This window comes from Carettochelys insculpta, chromosome 3, assembly GCF_033958435.1.
Source record: "Carettochelys insculpta isolate YL-2023 chromosome 3, ASM3395843v1, whole genome shotgun sequence".
Taxonomy (NCBI): Eukaryota; Metazoa; Chordata; order Testudines; family Carettochelyidae; genus Carettochelys; species Carettochelys insculpta.
Genome location: NC_134139.1, coordinates 140,192,788 through 140,209,435, shown reverse-complemented (window position 1 = coordinate 140,209,435; position 16,648 = coordinate 140,192,788). Strand labels below are relative to the sequence as shown.

At 40.3% G+C, this 16,648-nt stretch overlaps 1 protein-coding gene across 2 annotated transcripts in view; it reads right to left on the bottom strand.

Moving 5' to 3' along the window:
• Positions 1-16,648, bottom strand: part of MDN1 (midasin AAA ATPase 1) — a 165,535-nt gene that overhangs the window by 72,355 nt on the left and 76,532 nt on the right. For both annotated transcript variants that reach the window (XM_074990884.1, XM_074990885.1), the window contains exons 37-51: positions 16,292-16,414; positions 15,647-15,844; positions 15,421-15,528; positions 13,646-13,834; positions 11,605-11,694; positions 11,231-11,491; positions 10,559-10,829; positions 9,309-9,468; positions 8,886-9,002; positions 7,621-7,829; positions 5,715-5,860; positions 4,740-4,942; positions 3,077-3,297; positions 1,503-1,616; positions 13-145 (exon numbers count right to left, since the gene is read on the bottom strand). In XM_074990884.1, coding sequence (XP_074846985.1) covers positions 13-145; positions 1,503-1,616; positions 3,077-3,297; positions 4,740-4,942; positions 5,715-5,860; positions 7,621-7,829; positions 8,886-9,002; positions 9,309-9,468; positions 10,559-10,829; positions 11,231-11,491; positions 11,605-11,694; positions 13,646-13,834; positions 15,421-15,528; positions 15,647-15,844; positions 16,292-16,414 — 2,543 coding nt within the window. The remainder of the gene's footprint in view (positions 1-12; positions 146-1,502; positions 1,617-3,076; positions 3,298-4,739; positions 4,943-5,714; positions 5,861-7,620; positions 7,830-8,885; positions 9,003-9,308; positions 9,469-10,558; positions 10,830-11,230; positions 11,492-11,604; positions 11,695-13,645; positions 13,835-15,420; positions 15,529-15,646; positions 15,845-16,291; positions 16,415-16,648) is intronic.

The following is a 16,648-nucleotide window of genomic DNA, read 5'->3' as shown; positions in this document are numbered from 1 at the left end:
TTATGAACCCACCGATTTGCTACAGACATCAGAAGGAGAAGAAGCTGATCTGTGTGTTCCACCTCTGCATCAAAGTTCACTGAATTTCTAATGATATCCAAAAACTGCATATTCCATCTCGGATCCAGTGGCAGCACATGTTCATCTGGTAAAGCAAGCATTTACAGAGAGAGAGATGTCACATAAAAATGGCATTACTTTTTCCCCCTTCACTTCTTTAAGACCTGAATTGGTATTTCCATAATAAGGAGAGAGCCCATAAGCAGAACTGGGCTATCAACAACTGCAATGGAGAAGGTCAGCATCCAAATAAGACTCACGAAGTCAGCTATTCTTTTGACTATTTCTTGATTTTGGGTATGGGACCGTGTTCCTGTGTAGGCAGGTTAGAGAAAGAGACAGAAGGACAGTCTCTCCCCACAGAGCACCCAAGTAAAAGACAGCAGCAATCTGAGTGTAGGCTCCAGGAAGCACAATGAAGGGTGAGAGATGATCACTGATTAGACCACCAGGCACTTGGGATACAGGTTCAGTTCTCTATTCTACCACAGACATCTTGTGTGGCCTTGGGCAAGTCACTTAGTGCCTGTGCCCCAGTTCCCATCTGTAAACATGGGATAATAGCAAATTCTCAGTGCTCCAGAAAGTTTCTGCCATCTCAGCAAGCATGCCGTACTAAGGCTAGATCTACACTAGGGAAAATAGTCAATCTCAGATGTGCAATTCTAGCTACACCACTAACAGCAGCTAGTATCAATGTAGCAGAATCAACTTTCTGCCCTAGCGTAAATCAGGGATCTCTTCAGGCTCAAGCCGACATCCCTTACGCCACAAGACAGAGCTGACAGCTGAGCCCAAAGACATCAATTTTGCAACATCTTAACCCATGGCAAAACTGCACTCTGGAAGACTGACCATGCCACAGAGATCTTCTGTTAAGTGTAGACATACCCTAAGGCATAACACTCTTAAGGAGGTGCAGCTTCCAACCTTGCCCTGAACAGGTGTAGCTTAAAAGCCATTTCCTTGTCTTTCTTCTGAAATCTATCCACTTCTTTGCTCATGAATTCCTATAAATGCCAAAATGCTAACCTGAGACACACAGTGGGTGAGGAAATATTTATTATTGGATTGACTTCTGTTGGTAATGGAGAGACAAGCTTCTGAGCTGCACAGAGCTAAACACAAGATGGAATATTGTAAAGTTCACTGGAATTATAGCCTTAAATTTGAGTGTTGTTCCCTCTGAAATATATTAGAAGGGGTCTTGCAAGGTCCTTTAGAATATGTAGTAGCTTTCCATGCTGAAAAGCCTGTCTTGCATATTACCATCCCATGCAACTTGCAAGTTCCCCTTTCAGAGTCATAATGCATCACTGTTTTTGTGAAGCAGATTTTCCCAGAAAAGCTGTGTAACATGATCTGTCTGTGGTCAACACTCTTTCAAAGAAAAGCACAACATTCAAATGAAGACTAGAGAGGGAGGAAAAAAGCAAACGCACCTGTCATGTTTGGCTGCAGCATCTTGATTGTATTACTGATTCCAGCTGAGATGGGACTGGTGTAGAAACTCTTCAGCGATGCAGCACCAGCTTCTAATTGAGTTTGCACTGAATCTGTTGGCGAGAGTAACTGCAGGAATTTGCACCTTTGAAGCTACATAACTTATTTACCCAACATAAATTCAAGTTGTGCCAGCATTGGAACCAAACTCTCAGCTGCCCAGTTACTAATTGCCTTCTTTCTGCACTAATCACAAAGAACAGATGAGCCTTTCAGAAGGCCTGCAACAGTGTGCACTGTAGCCATCAATGTTAAAAAGGCTTTAAAGTATATTTGGAGATTGATTTCCAAACTGACAACAGCAGTAAACAGCACATGACAGTAACAGCACAGGATAAAGACACATGGGAATTCTATGACTTAAGGTCCACTTTTCAAAAGTCAAAGTAAGTATCTAAGTCACACAGATTTATCACTCATTTTCTACAGATTCTGATTTTCAGCCTAATAATTTTCTAGACATTTGCAATGTTTTCTGGTTACAATTTCAGATTATTAATGCACACATGGTTGACTGGAGAAAATCAATTTTCTCAAAAATCTGCAATCCCATCCCATCCATTGCAACGTGCAAATAATCAATTCTGGGACTTCAAAAGAAGCTTAAGGGAGTTAGATGCCCAAATCCTATTAAACAGGGCTTCCCAAACTTTATATAGTTGGGACCTGTTTTCTTTCAGTACCTTTTTTTGCAGCCCAGAAATATAAACGCATATATAAAAAAAATGAAAAGTGAATAAATTTGCACTGTTTATTACTTATTCACAATAATCATTGTACGGAGCGATAATCTGTATATTTTCCAAGGACCGGTATATTTTTCCAAGGACCAGTACTGGGCCACGGACAAACACTTTGGGAAACCGTGCTACTGAGCATTCAATTCTCTTCAACTGGGATTTTCAGAAGAGCCTAAGAATAACTATGACCACCATTTAAACGCCAGCTTTGTAAACTTACACAGGTGACACCCTTCAAGTACAGACTATGTGACTTCCCCTGTGGTTGTACTCATGTGAAAGGATGTCCTAAACAAATAAGGCTGCAAGGTTATATCTCCAAAAAACTGTGGCATAGTCTGTTTTAGTCGAGGAGGGGCTGGCTACATATTTGCATTTTCAGTCTCAGATAGCTTGTGCTGGCAAGTGACAGGGCTTTCCCATTGCTAAAAGCACTCTGAATTGAATTTCAATTAATCAAATATAACAAATGAATTTACAAAGAGCATTTTCAGTCCTAAAGTAATTAAACCAGTTTATCAAATATTTAATGTTTTCTGGTCTGCAATCCATGTCTCCTTCTTAACGCCCATTATTCTGAGTGATCAGATTTTACAGAGTCCCAGGAAAATCCCACTTTCACAGGGCTTCTCTGGCTGTCCAGTTAATTTACTCAAGACTATTTAACCTGTAAACAAAACTGTATTATTGTACATTTTTTACTGGTGCTGTAAAAGAAAAATAGAGAATTTAATCAGTCTGCGATAAGTATAATAATGAAGAATAATACATACCGAGCACTTGTGGTAGATTCTCGGTCAAGTGATTAAGCCATCTAACTCTCAACATCCAATCCAGATTGGATGCCTTTTCTATGAACAACTGAACAGAAACAGATAGGACTTCAATTTCATCTGTCCAATGAACACCCATCTGAACAGCACTGAACTGCAGACTCTCTGAATTAGTGGATTGCCTAACTTTCTGCAGATCTTGCAGAGTAAGTGGCTGTGTTCTGAAATGGATGAAAATAATTAGGGTAAATACATGAAGACTAGGGGGGAAAAAAACCCTCCCCAAATCAAAGTCAAATGATTGATAATTATTATAAATCAAGCAGACTTGTAGCACCTTAAAGACTAATATTTATTAGGTGATGAGCTTTCGTGGGAAAAAAGTCTTCCCCACAAAAGCACATCACCTAATAAATAATATTGTTAGTCTTTAAGGTGCTATAAGACTGCTTGCTTTGTTTTGTGACGATGCAGACTAACACAGCTACCTCTCTGGGATAATTACCACCAAATAATCTTCACTATTCATGCAAACCTTCATTTTTGCCCCAAACAGACAGCTATTTGAAAATATTCTTTTTTTCCAAATTCACTTATCCTTTTATTTTTAGTAGAAGCTTATTTGGATTTTAAATCCACTTTCCCATTTGTAACTAAGTTTAAGGTGTCTATTACAAGCAACTCAGTATTATGGTTACTTCATACATACAAAAGGCAAATCTTATGGCTTCCTAAGACAAATTATGACTGAATTTGCAATGTAAAAACACCAGTTAGGATGGGAAAAAAAAAAGAAGCAGATGGGACACAGGGAAAAACCCGCATTGCTTTTTTAATATTTAGCTTCAGTATTAACTTCTATGCCCCGCTCTGTCACTCACTTGCTACTGAAGCTTATGAATCAAAATCTCATAAGGAAATGTTCTTAAAATACCAAGCAATTCTCTTTCTGCCTGTTCAAAAAAAGCATAATGGGTCCCTTTTGGGGTTATTCCTGCTTTTGGATGAAACCAAGGCTATAACCTAACCTAAGAGACTAGCCACATGATTTTAAACTTTGAAGTATCTGGATTCCCAATGTTTTGGCCAGTTCCTGGACTTATTTGTCCATCTCCATTGCTGATATTTACTCTACACTATACCCCTACAATGGCCTTTCCTATGCTGACACAGGAAGTTCGTAATCTTTATTCAAACACTTCCTTTGGGCTCTCCTTTCCGCAATGCCCAGCAACTAATGCTTCAGAGTAAGAATGGGGTCACACAACTCCCTCCTACACTTAGTTCATGCAATTTATCTGTTAGCTTACCTAAACTGTAAGGTAGGTTACTCAGGGCAGGAAGAACTGTGTACATTACTGGTCTTTAATTACAGGAATCTATAGGAAAACTGGGGCAGGGCTGGGGAAGAGAATAAAAAACTTCTATCTAGAATGACTTGCCTTCCCCATTTTTATGTAAGTTGTACAATACCATGTATCTCACTATAGACAGACTGTTTAATTCATTTGAAACTCAGAGCAGATACTGAGAGTTCAGACTCAATGGCAAAATAAACACAAACCCTTAACAGATGAGCATAGGGATGACATCAGTTACAGTAATGGAGTGTTAAACCTGTATTTGTTGCTCACACTTTAACCCAAAATCATCTCTTGCTTACCTGCTGTTTTTCAGGCTCAGTCTGTTCAGACAGTATGCCAGGACCTGCCCATCTCTCTGAACTGTAGAAAGAAGTGAATCTTCAGCTGAAAGCAAACCTGTAGGCAGAGAGTCTGGCCATAATCCCATTGCTAGCAGGGAGTCACCCCAAATTTCATGGGAAGTCAGAGCTGCAACATGCTTCATTACCAACTCCACCACAAGCTAAAACAGAACAGCACAGAGCAATTCAGTATTATGTATTCAAACATGCACTCAGGTATTACTTCTCTTGCAAGGCTTTAATTCAAAATGTACATAATCTTACTTTGTTAAAGCTGTCATACCAGAAGACCCCAAAGCACCTGAATCACAAACAAAACACCTGACACTCAGCTGCTCTTAGCATCACATAATAGTGAACAGTAAAAGAGGAAACCAATACAACCATTTCCCGGTAGAACTCCAGGCTGTAATTCCACCAGAGCTACTGCCTTTAACTTTTGCTTGAGGAGACAAGGAATGTAAATAATAAAATGAGCAGACCACATCTTTAAACGTCATTTTAAAAGACAACGATTCATGCTGTAGAAAATGGAATAAGAAGGCTAGAATCAGCTGGACTCCCCTGCTGGGGAATTACCTACCACACAGGTTCAGATTAGAAGTCCTATTCTATTGCTTGGGAAGATGAAAATGTGTGCTCCACTTCAGCCATTCCAAGGCACTGAAGTGTGGGTGAAGTGAAAAGCCACCCTCAGGTGTGCTCCAGATTATACATGGCCAAAGAAGTCTCTAGCAGTGTTTTGAAGCTACCATTTCCCAGGTCTTCATGAGGCTGCATTTCTAGAGTGGAGCAGCTCGGAACTGGTGCCTGAAACACCCAGAGCACAATGCCCTCCTACAGCATGCTAGGGCCCTTCACAAGAGTGAGGGCTGCTTTCAGAATCACGCACCCTCCTTCTGGCAGCGGTTTTAAGGAGAATGAAACATTTACCTTTTGATTCATCTGGGACTGTTGTGAGCGGACATATACTTCCCAGCAAGCTCTGTGAAAACTCTTTGCTAAACCAAGGCCTCGCTGCAACTGTTGCACAATTAGGATAGCAGCATGAATCAAAGATGACAGTGACAACACAGAACCTGAAAAAGTAATGAATATTAGCATCAGCCGACCATTTTTGTAGAACATTCCAGATGTTTTAAATTTGCCAACAGCCTCCTTTCCGACTATGCTCACCTGAGGGAACACACTATTCCGTCTTGCAGCAAAGCACCTAATATTAATGAATTACACCTTGCATCACCCCCAGTTAGCAAATATCTCCACTTTACAAGTACAGAAAATGACACCAAAAGAAATTCATGGGAGCATCATCAATTCAAAAATCTCTTCTGCTGCAAATGATTTTATCTGTCACAAGACAGACCTAAAATTACAGTATCTGAAGCAGTAGAGAAATGTCTATTTTTAACCTAGTTACTCAGTGCATTTGATAGCATTTTGTGTACAGTGAGAGCTTCCTGGGCTCAGATGTACAGTCACACTTTAGTTTCCCATGGACAAGCCATATGGGAAATAACACTTTAAAATGGGATTGTACAAGCACAAAAGGGGGGACAGATAGCTCAGTGGTTTCAGCATTGGCTTACTAAACCCAGCATTATGAGCTCAATCCTTGATGGGGCCATTTAGGGATCTGGGGCAAATAGATTTAAAAAAAAAAAAAAACCCAACAACAAGGACGGTGCTTGGTCCTGCCAAGAGGGCAGGGGACTAGACTCGATGACATCCCAAGGCCCCTTCCAGTGCTATGAGATGTGTATCTCCATTACACACACACCCACTCACCCCTACTTCAAATCCTAGGCCCATTAAAACTTAATACAGATTCAATTTTAAGCTGATTTTTTTTTCACTTGGAGACTGTATCAAGATGGTGCCCTAACCTCGAAATAAGCTACACAATTTGCACTAAACAAATCATGTCGATTACGAGTACAGTTTGAAATAGGCCATTTTGGCTGTCTAAACAGCACCACATGCCAAAATAAAGCCCTATTTCAAGGCACTCCTGTACTCCTCATGCAATGGGTTTACAGGGATGCCTGAATAGCGCACCCATTATCTCAAAGTTTTTCAAGACAACAAGTGCATTGCATAAATGCAGGCAGCTATTTCAGGATACCTTTGCATCCCAAAATAGCACCCGCCATATAGACACAGCCTAAGTGACCTGGTCAAGGTCAAACATGGGAACAGAAACCAAATTTCCAGTTTCCCTGTTCTTCTTGTTCAGTCATCTTTTTCCACAGAACCACGCACTGAGAGAAATTACAATAAATGAAAAAATCCCATCCTACACCAAATGCAACTATAATTCTCATATGTATAGTTCTGACAAAAATCAATTTGTAGATGGTGTTGACAAGGGAAACAGGCATGTTTCAGACATGACACAATCGGTCAAGAAGGAGGGAATTCAAACCAGTACAAAGGATCCCATACCACTTTAGCCTTTACTATTACATGGGGTTTGAGTGATACACTGGGTCTTGTGCACGTCTTCTCTCCTGTGTTGATTTTCACCCTGAATAGGTTTATTTACATTCACAAGCACCCACCTCCCCACTCTTGGACAACTCAGATTAAATGTAAAGAAAAATTCTAAGTGTGTGATGAGTTCTCTTGAGCTTTACAGTTCACACCTAGTCCTTAAAGAGTGGGAATGAAAGAAATAACTATACTAAAAAAAGCCGTTGTCTCTCTAACTGGACATAATGAGCACTGGAGGGACAAAAATACTCCAGTCTTAAAGTTCAGTGTCAAGCCTTGGGCTGTACAAGATATATAATGCCCAAATGGGGAGTAGTTACCAAACTATGAAGAGGGCTGGTCTCACCTGCTACAATTTCTTTAGTTTCTGAATGTATGGCCATGAGTGAATCACATACACTATCTCCCAGTAAGCCCAGTCCATGCAGCAACATCTTCACATCCAGATTGTCCAATAAATTCCCATCACTTTCCCCAGGAATGTAAATCTCAATTCCACGGTTCCTCATGGCTCTGGATATTTCCCCATGAAAAGGATCCATGGAAAGGAAAAGCCTGTTAAATATTCAGAACAGATCAATAAAATAATCAAGATCTCACTCCAGAACCATTAAGTCTGCTCTGCAGAGAATGCCACTGCCTATATAATTATCAAATAAATCATGTTAATAAAGGGTTAGATACTGAAGGAAAAAATGGTTACCTTCCTTCCATTACCAGAGTCTTCCCATAACCATAGTCATAATCTTGAAAGTTGGTGTCTCTCACCAACATAACCGTGTTGTCCGTCATCCATAACAAAACACCCATTGAAACCAGCACTCGAAAAAAAGAGATTCTCTTGAGTTGAGATCTCTGTGCCTGTATTCTACTTTCAGCCCTCCTTCACTTCTGCTTTGGAGCACAGTAGAGAAAGAACTTGAGAAGTGGGCAGTGTGCCCTGCCTCTTATACCCTCAGTCTTTGATCATGATTTAAACCATAATCATGATTTAAAAGTCATGGGTCTATTACAGGCCTGCTGTGTGGGTGAGTGAGGAGGTGAGTCTAGATGATCTTGATGGTCCTTCTGAACTTAAATTCTGAGGCTTTACCAAAAAGAGAGCCAATGAGTGCAGACCAATGGATGCTACTAGCAAAAATCTTCCAGTTCAAGGTATGTGGAGTGCATGCACAGCCATCAGACTGCAGATAGGGACACTTCTGCCTCTATTCTGCCTCTCTGTTTGGACAGAAAGAGGTATTAAACCCATTCAGCAAAGACCCACGAACACATGCAAATCCTCCTGCGCTCATATGTAATTGACATTCACTAGTACCAGGCATTTTTGCTTCAGAAGGCTATTTAGACATGAAAAAATTTTAGAGGACAGTAGAAAACCACCCAATTGTAGCAATGCTGTCCCTGGTAAAGCAGGGGCTTCCCATGCTGGCGCTTTAACCAATGCGCTGTTCTTCCTCTCTTGAGAGGCACAGGTATTGGTATACATGGCGATCTGAACAGTGGCTGCATGGAATTCCAGAAACCTGGCTATCTCCAGCGTAATTTGTTTCTCAAGCAAATCCCAACAAAAACATAAAAGAGCTTCACAACTTTAAACAAATGGAGCACCTGAAATTCGGGTGAGGGGCAACAGTAGGCGTGTTGCCATCTACCACACCTCTCTCACTCATGGTAAGGACTCCCCCGGGTTCAAGTAGAGCATTCAAGCGGTCCAGCACTGACGGACTATATTTAAAAGAAAGCTTAAATGAGTTGCAAGTCATCTTCTATCATCAACCCACCAGTTAATCCAAGTACTATAGCCCCAAGATGAAAAGCTGAAGTGAATCAATGCAGCTGGAAGAGGACACTGTACCTATGTTTGGGCATTTTAAGATGGCAGAGTGTCTTTCCTTTCACCGTTAGCTTAAATTACATTATAGCTATTAAAAGCCAACAAACTAAAACATTTCTGGAAGACTAAAACGCCAAGTGAATCAGGGAGGCAGAGGGAGGTTTATGGGCTGAAAAAATGAAACTGTTTGTTCTTACTTGCAGAAGTTTACATTGTCCATTAAAAGCCAGTCCCCAGACCGTAATGCCTGAACCAACATTCCATCAACCCATTCAAAAGTGCCATGACTGTTACCATCCACAGACCGAACAAGCTGCAGCCTGAAATGCCGAAATTCTTCCAGTATTCTGGAAAACTCTGAAACAGAACACATCCTGTACTCACTGCTTCTGTTATTGATCAAGACAATCTTCATTTCACGTGGAGTGACTAGCTAAGAGTTTAGTGGGTAAACCAAATGAGCCACTGCTGGATTTCAAATTTCCTCCATACTGGAAGACTACGTAATTTGAGCCCTTTCATCCATGTGCCCAAGATCTACTTGGATGTAGGGTCTTGCCAGAGTGGATAGGGTTGCAAGATTTGGAATTTAAAGTCTACCACATATAACACAGAGGATGGAGTTGATACTAATGTTGCACTTCCATTAAATGCTGGAAAAAGGCAGTTGACAGGATTGTTCAAAATTCATCACCTTCCTGGAATTGATGATTGTGTGTCCACTTTATTTTCCAGACACAAACTAAGAACAAACATCCTCAAGTTCACCTTTTCAGAGGGGCAAGACAATAATGCCAACTACCTCCATAACCACTGACTATAATTTTGGAGCTTTGGCCACTAGAATTGGAAAACGGTGGTAAAAATCCGTGGAGAGGAAAATCATAAAATAGTCTTACATGCAACAATATTTTACTCGTAAAATCAAGCCTCTGTTATCAACACAACTGCTATTGAATGTCTCTCAGTTTACCTTTGTAATTGGTTATAATGTTGAATTGGGCAGATTTACTGTTGTCCATTTAATCCAGTAGTTCCCTTTCCCTCCTTTTATTTGTTACATGAAATTATTTTGCCTGCCATGACCTCCACACTGGCAGAGGAGACCACCCATACTAAGCTCAGGAAACTTCTGGGATTCTTGATTATAAAGCTCATTGAAGAAGGAGCCGCCTCTCATTATGAATTTATAAAATATCCAGTACACGATGACTACTGAGCCGTACCCATAGTACATTTGAATAGTAACAAATCTGACAAAACCATGAATAAAGAACCTTTCTAAAGGATGACCTGTGTGTTGCATATGCAGAATTTCATTGTAGCATCAATGAAAAACCAGAAATCATTCTCAACATTTCATTAGATCTATAACTTGCCGCAAAAATGTCTTCACCTGAAATATTTAATTTTCAGGGCTTTGATTTCAAATAAGCTCTGTACATACCTGCTTTTGAGTAAGAATTGATTTTGTTGTTTAGGCGCTGGACAAGTGCAAGTATTCCCTCCAGTTTATTCACCAGGTCAGTTGTGACATTTCTACTCCCTTCACCCACAGATTTGGGTTTGAAGTTAAGGATGAAGCTGCTCCACGCACGCAATACAATTTCAGCATCATCAAGACAGAGGTCAGTCAGAAGGAGACTGTCTCTTATGAGTGTCCTCACAGCACTCTCCACTTTCTCCAGCAGGTGTTGCCATGGCCAAATGACATCAACCTACAACATTAAGTGGTTCAAATCAAGAGAAGAAAGCGAGGATGGCTGGGCCACACTCTCAGAAAACTATCAGCCAGCACAGCCTGCCAAGCTCCCAAATGGAACCCACAAGGAAAACACAAAAGAGGAAGACCTCTGGCAACATAAAGATCTACTGAGACTGAAAGACAACAACAACTAGGGTACTCCTGGGATCAGCTAAAAGTTTTGTCCCGAGACAGAGTGAAGTGGGGGAGATCTGTAGATGACCTATGCACCACCCAGAGTACAAGGATATAAAAGGAGAAAGAAGAGAATACACAGGGATCCACACTTCACAGATTCTATTCACAGCATTTGCTCTCATGTCGCAACTATTATATATAGTTGCATAAACTACCTCCCACTCCCAAAATATTTACCTGTTCAAATCCACCTAAAAGTTCAGTTGTATCCATAGCACTGTTCATTGCCATAACCTTTAATCGATGACCTGTCAGGTGTGCCAGAAGTTCAATAAGGCTGGTCTTCCCAACAGCTGCAGGACCCACCAATATTACCATCCAGCCCATGTGTACACATTTCATTATGGGCTCGAGAGACTGCAGGGAGTGATGTAAAAGAGACAGATGTCTGCAAGGCAGAGGAATATAGTTGCCACGAGGGAGAACTGAGTAGCCAATCTAGAAAGAATTTAAAAAAAACGTAAGTATGTTAATGGGGAGAATGGGAGGCCCGGGAAGGGAAAAGGTTTACAATTTAGGGTGATAAAAAACCTGTTTTTAATTTCTCTCACCTGAACATTATAAGGAGTGATGTGGAACTGTCTGGTTCCCCGATATGGATTAGAATTCTGGCCAAAAATTTCCTTGAATATGGAAATGACCTAAAAGAGTCAAAAGAAGTTTAAAAAGATGATCAGTCCAGATTTCTACAGCATGGGAACTGTGTGTTATTTCCATAGAAATCTGCACTGCAAACTAGCCAAAAGCAGTTTAGCAACTCATTCACTGTTCAAAGAATCATGTCATCCAGTAGTGAAATGATGCAATTGTTTAACAGCACACATCAACAACCTCGCAAGTCCTTCAGACTTAGCAGACCATGACTTCCTGTCACAGAACATGGAACATAATAAGCAGCAACTCTATACTACCAGTAAGTCTCTTCTCTAATTGAGTACAGGCAAAGAAACCAGTCACTAAAGCTTCTTAAAAATACACAGTGCAGATCAAGGAGAGGAGAGAAGAATGAAACACAGAGGCAACATGATCAAAATAGCTGTATGTTACACGAGTTTAGTCTTAGTGTTTGATCATTTTCAAATCTAGGCTGTTGGTTAAAACTGTTTAAATTGTAATGAGAAAAATAAAAGGAATATTAGAGAGAAAGCAGGAGGAGTCTGGGCAGTGGAACGCTAACCAAAAATCAATGAATAGTCAGAGAGAGGTAGCCATGTTAGTCTCTCTTCATAAAACAAAAAAAGGCAGGCCTGTAGCACTTTAAAGACTAACAAGATAATTTATTAGATGATGTGCTTTTGTGGGAGACACCCACTTCTTCAGATCTGGAAAATACAGAATTTTCCAGATCTGAAGAACTGAGTCTGTCCCACAAAAACTCATCACTTAACAAATTACTTTATTAGTCTTTAAAGTGCTACAGGCCTGCCTTTTTTTGTTTTGGCAAAATAAATGAGTTTTAGAGGGAACTTAAAGTAAGAAAGTGAGTTTGCTTGGCATATGACAAGACAGACTGGTTCAAGCATAGGGAGTGATGTGAACAAAGGCACAGTGAAGTGGGAGAAGACATACAGCTCAATAAAGCTAATACAAGCTGGCAGAAGGGCAGTGGTAGATGGTGGCAAAACATAAAAACGGGTGACACTGTACAACACATTCACATTAAAGATAATGTGTGTAAAGAATGCAGAAACCAAAGAGAAAGCCAGTGGGGAAAAACCAACAACCTTGCAAAGTTAACAAAGGTAACTCATCCTCCCTTCCCACTGCTGTCAGCCAACTGTTACTCAATCTGTAGATCCACAGGCCATGACTAACTCTCCTCCCCAACTCACAACATGGGTCCCTGCCCAGTCACGAAGTTCAGGTCATTCCATAAGACTGCATATTTTTCAGTAACACTCATTTAAGAGATGACCTGAGAAAGGTTGTACTACCGTTTTGCCCTTGTCAAAGTCCTTTGTTGCTGCATTCTTCCAGATTTATGGGCTTTATTGTATTTCTTACATCAGAGGTTCTCAGACTGGGGAAGGAAAGGGGAGAGAAACGGGGGAATGGAATGTATGGTGGTGAGGGGTGAGAAGCCTCTCTGCATTCCAAGCTGGATGCCCAGAGCATGGTGGATTCTGATCAGCAGCTGCCCAGCTCTGACGAGAGCACCGCTGCCAGCAGAAACTGAAAGGTAAGGGTGGCCAGGCAATACTATATGCCAGCCTTACTTCTGTGCTGCTGCTGGCAGTGACGCTGCCTTCACAGTGGGCCCCGACCAGCAGATGCCACTCTCCACTGTGCCTTCAGAGCTGAGAGTCTGTATACGTACTTGTATGGTGGGAGTTGGGGTAGAGGGGGTAAACGACAACAGACACAAAGTAGGATGGGGGAACAGGAGGGGAAGTGATCGTATACATTTGAGAACCACGGTCTTACAACAGGTGTTGCAAAACGGAAGTAGGAACAGACATATGATGGTTGCCTGAATATTTGCCTTTTTGTGCAACACAATTTCTACAAGAAAACTGTCAAATATATTGAATTTAGATAACAGGAAATATTTTATAACAGGTAAGGAACAGGGAGTGAGGATGTACAGCTCACCTTCTCTTTGTCGTCTTTGGTTCTCATTCTTTCACCATAGACCAAAAATACATGTTGACCTGGATCATAGCATCCTGGTGACTGGTCAACAAGCATCAGCTGACACCAGCGGAAAAGATCACGCAGGTTGAATTCCCAGGGTCCTCCTTTCTGTCCCCACTTCTTTTGAGCCATAACCTCTTGATCAATCTGCAGAAAGCAGCAGTTCAAAATCGTTACTCCACTCACAAATGCAGTTCTTGAAATATTCCTGAAAGCCAAGTGGGCCTGTGGCACTAAGCTCTGCTCACCTGACATAGGAAACATTGCCAAGAGGAGTTAGGAGCCCTGTTCACCTCACTCTTGTTCTCAAGAGCCATTTGGGGTCTGTTGCCACCAGATTCTGCTCACCCAACATGAAGGTGGTCTCATCTCCTAATGCCCTAATATCTTAGTTGTTGAATGAACTCACTTTTGCAATCTGCTAATATTCTTTCAGTGAGACCACACCAGAAAATAATTCTACATAAACCAAGCAATTGGGCTTGAAGGATTAATATCAAGTAAACATCAATTTCACTGTACACACGCAAACTGACAGAACTACTTCCATAAATAACTGATATCTACAGCTAAGCAAAGAAAGAAAAATGCTCCTTGAGAATTTACTGCAGTTTGGTTGAAGGCTGTTTACTCTGTCTATTTTGGTATGTGAGGTTGATGGTTTGTGTTTTAACTTATATAGCTAATAAAGGTTTAACTTTCTGAACTGCAACATTCACAGTCCTTAACTAATAATCATTAACTAATCAACCCTGCCATAAATTCTCTCAACTGTGAAAATTTGATAAAAACTGAAAGAAGTCTGAAACATAGATATTGTCTTGCAGAATTATATAAAAATAAAAATGAATACAACCAAGCCCACACACAATATATATTCTTTCATCTCTTCATCCTTTAAAGCCAAGAAAAGTGTGTCTACTTTATCTACCCACCACACAGTTGTTGTTGCAAAAGAAAAGCCACCTCAGATAAAATTCATTCAGTACACTTTTCCACAACGTCAATTTTAGTGGAACTGAGGAGTAGGCGTCTTCCTTTCCTTTCAGTATCCTCGGATAGGGCTTACAGGTTTTAGAGGCAACTCAACAAGTATGCCAAAAATCTTATCTTTGTAGACCAGTCCACCCTCAAATGAAGGGATTTTTTTCTGCAATATGTCTAATTCAAATAAGTCTAATTTCAAAATCTATTACTGTGGATTCAGGAAAAGCAAAATTGAAAAGGTTTAGGACAATAATGTGCACAACATCAGGCCTGAAGCCCTAAGTACAATGCTCTTATGTTTTGAGGCACAATACCTTAGAAGCTACTGAATACTTATTAAAATATATTAAATTTTTGACTGTCAGTTCTCTCTACTGCTGGAAAGGATTTGTCCATTTAAGTCCTCTCTTTTTACTGCAACCCAAATGTATTAAAAATACACTGTGTACCTCTCAATAGTCTCTACTGCTCAAAATTTCTAGTTTTACGACATTATATTCCTGCAGCATGCTATGATAAACAATGGAGGAAAGTCCAGAAACAGAAAGGTAACTCAGTTTAGTAAAGATAAAGCTTCCGTTTCCCCTAATGTTTAGCCCATGCTCAAAGAAAACAATTATTTTTCATTCTCACCTGTTAGTATTATCATCCTTCTATGCTTTTTAAAAAAAAAAAAAACTTCACTCATTCCTTCTATTTAAAACAACTCTTCACTCTACTACAAATCTCAGTCATGAATACGTCACCTTGTTATTGAAAGCAACCATTTTAGCAATAATATTTTTGTCGATGGCAGGAAACAGAGTATTCCCAATGAACTCCATATCTGCAGCTGAAAGTGGATCAATATACACCTGTAGGACCAAAAACATATGGAGGAATTTATGTTGTGTCAAGCTGAGTTTCATCACAAGAAGGAGTTGGGGGAGAGCAGCCAATCTCAGCATATCCTGAAATGAACGCATGACTTGCCTGTGTAAATCTATTAAGAAAGGACTTGGGCAGACCTTTTCTTCCTCCTCCTTGTCTGTAGGGATTCTGGCATCCAATGATCTTTGTCTTCTTGTGTTGCACATGAAAACTCATCCCTAATTCTGGGATGTATATCTCTGCTCGATGGTCAAAGCAGGCATTTAGTCCTTCTAATACAGACTGGGAAGCCAAATTCAACTATTTGAAAAAAGGAAAGAAGATAAAATAATGCTGCTTAAAAGTGGCCTCTATTTTAGCAGGCTGTAATTTAAACACAAATGTGATTCAGCTTTCCTTGCCTGTCCAAAAAATGTCCAAACACATTGGTTCATACATGGTTGTACACAGCTAACATGTCCCATATTATGGCACTGAGCTAGTAAGTGCAGTGTTTTTTTTGTTCGGTTTTCAAGCATTTCTCATTCTGAACTATTTTCATGCTACTCCTAAACCCTCAGATTAAATGTTCTGTCAGGTTAATAAAGTCAGTGGAATTAGAAGCCTATATCTCATTTTCAAAGATGATTTAAGCCCTTCCAAGCACGTCATTTAGCAGTTTGCAAAAACTTTAGCCTGAACACTTAAATCACCATTTCTCCTTTCCTAAATACTCCCATTGTATTGGGGTGCCAGACTTGCATTCACCTCATCTAATAAAATCCAGTGTCCACCCTTTAATGCTGCAAGCAGAGGTCCATCACGCCAGGCAAATTCTCCCCCATTTCCACCTTCCACAGGCAAGTCTGTCCCAAACAAATCTGTCACATCCTTTTGGAAAAAGGGAGAAAGCAAAGAATTACAAAATTACATAAAAGGTTACTAAATTCCAAGCTTGCTTGACATTTTGGCTAATTGTTTAAAAGTTAAGATCTATGTTTGCACTTAAAATCAGTGATAGTTGAAAGGTGTCCTCCTACATTTTCCATATTCAGGCTTCAGTAACTAAATACGGTATTCAACAAAACAATGTAAGGACACAAATGGCAGTCTCTAAAAAAGGCT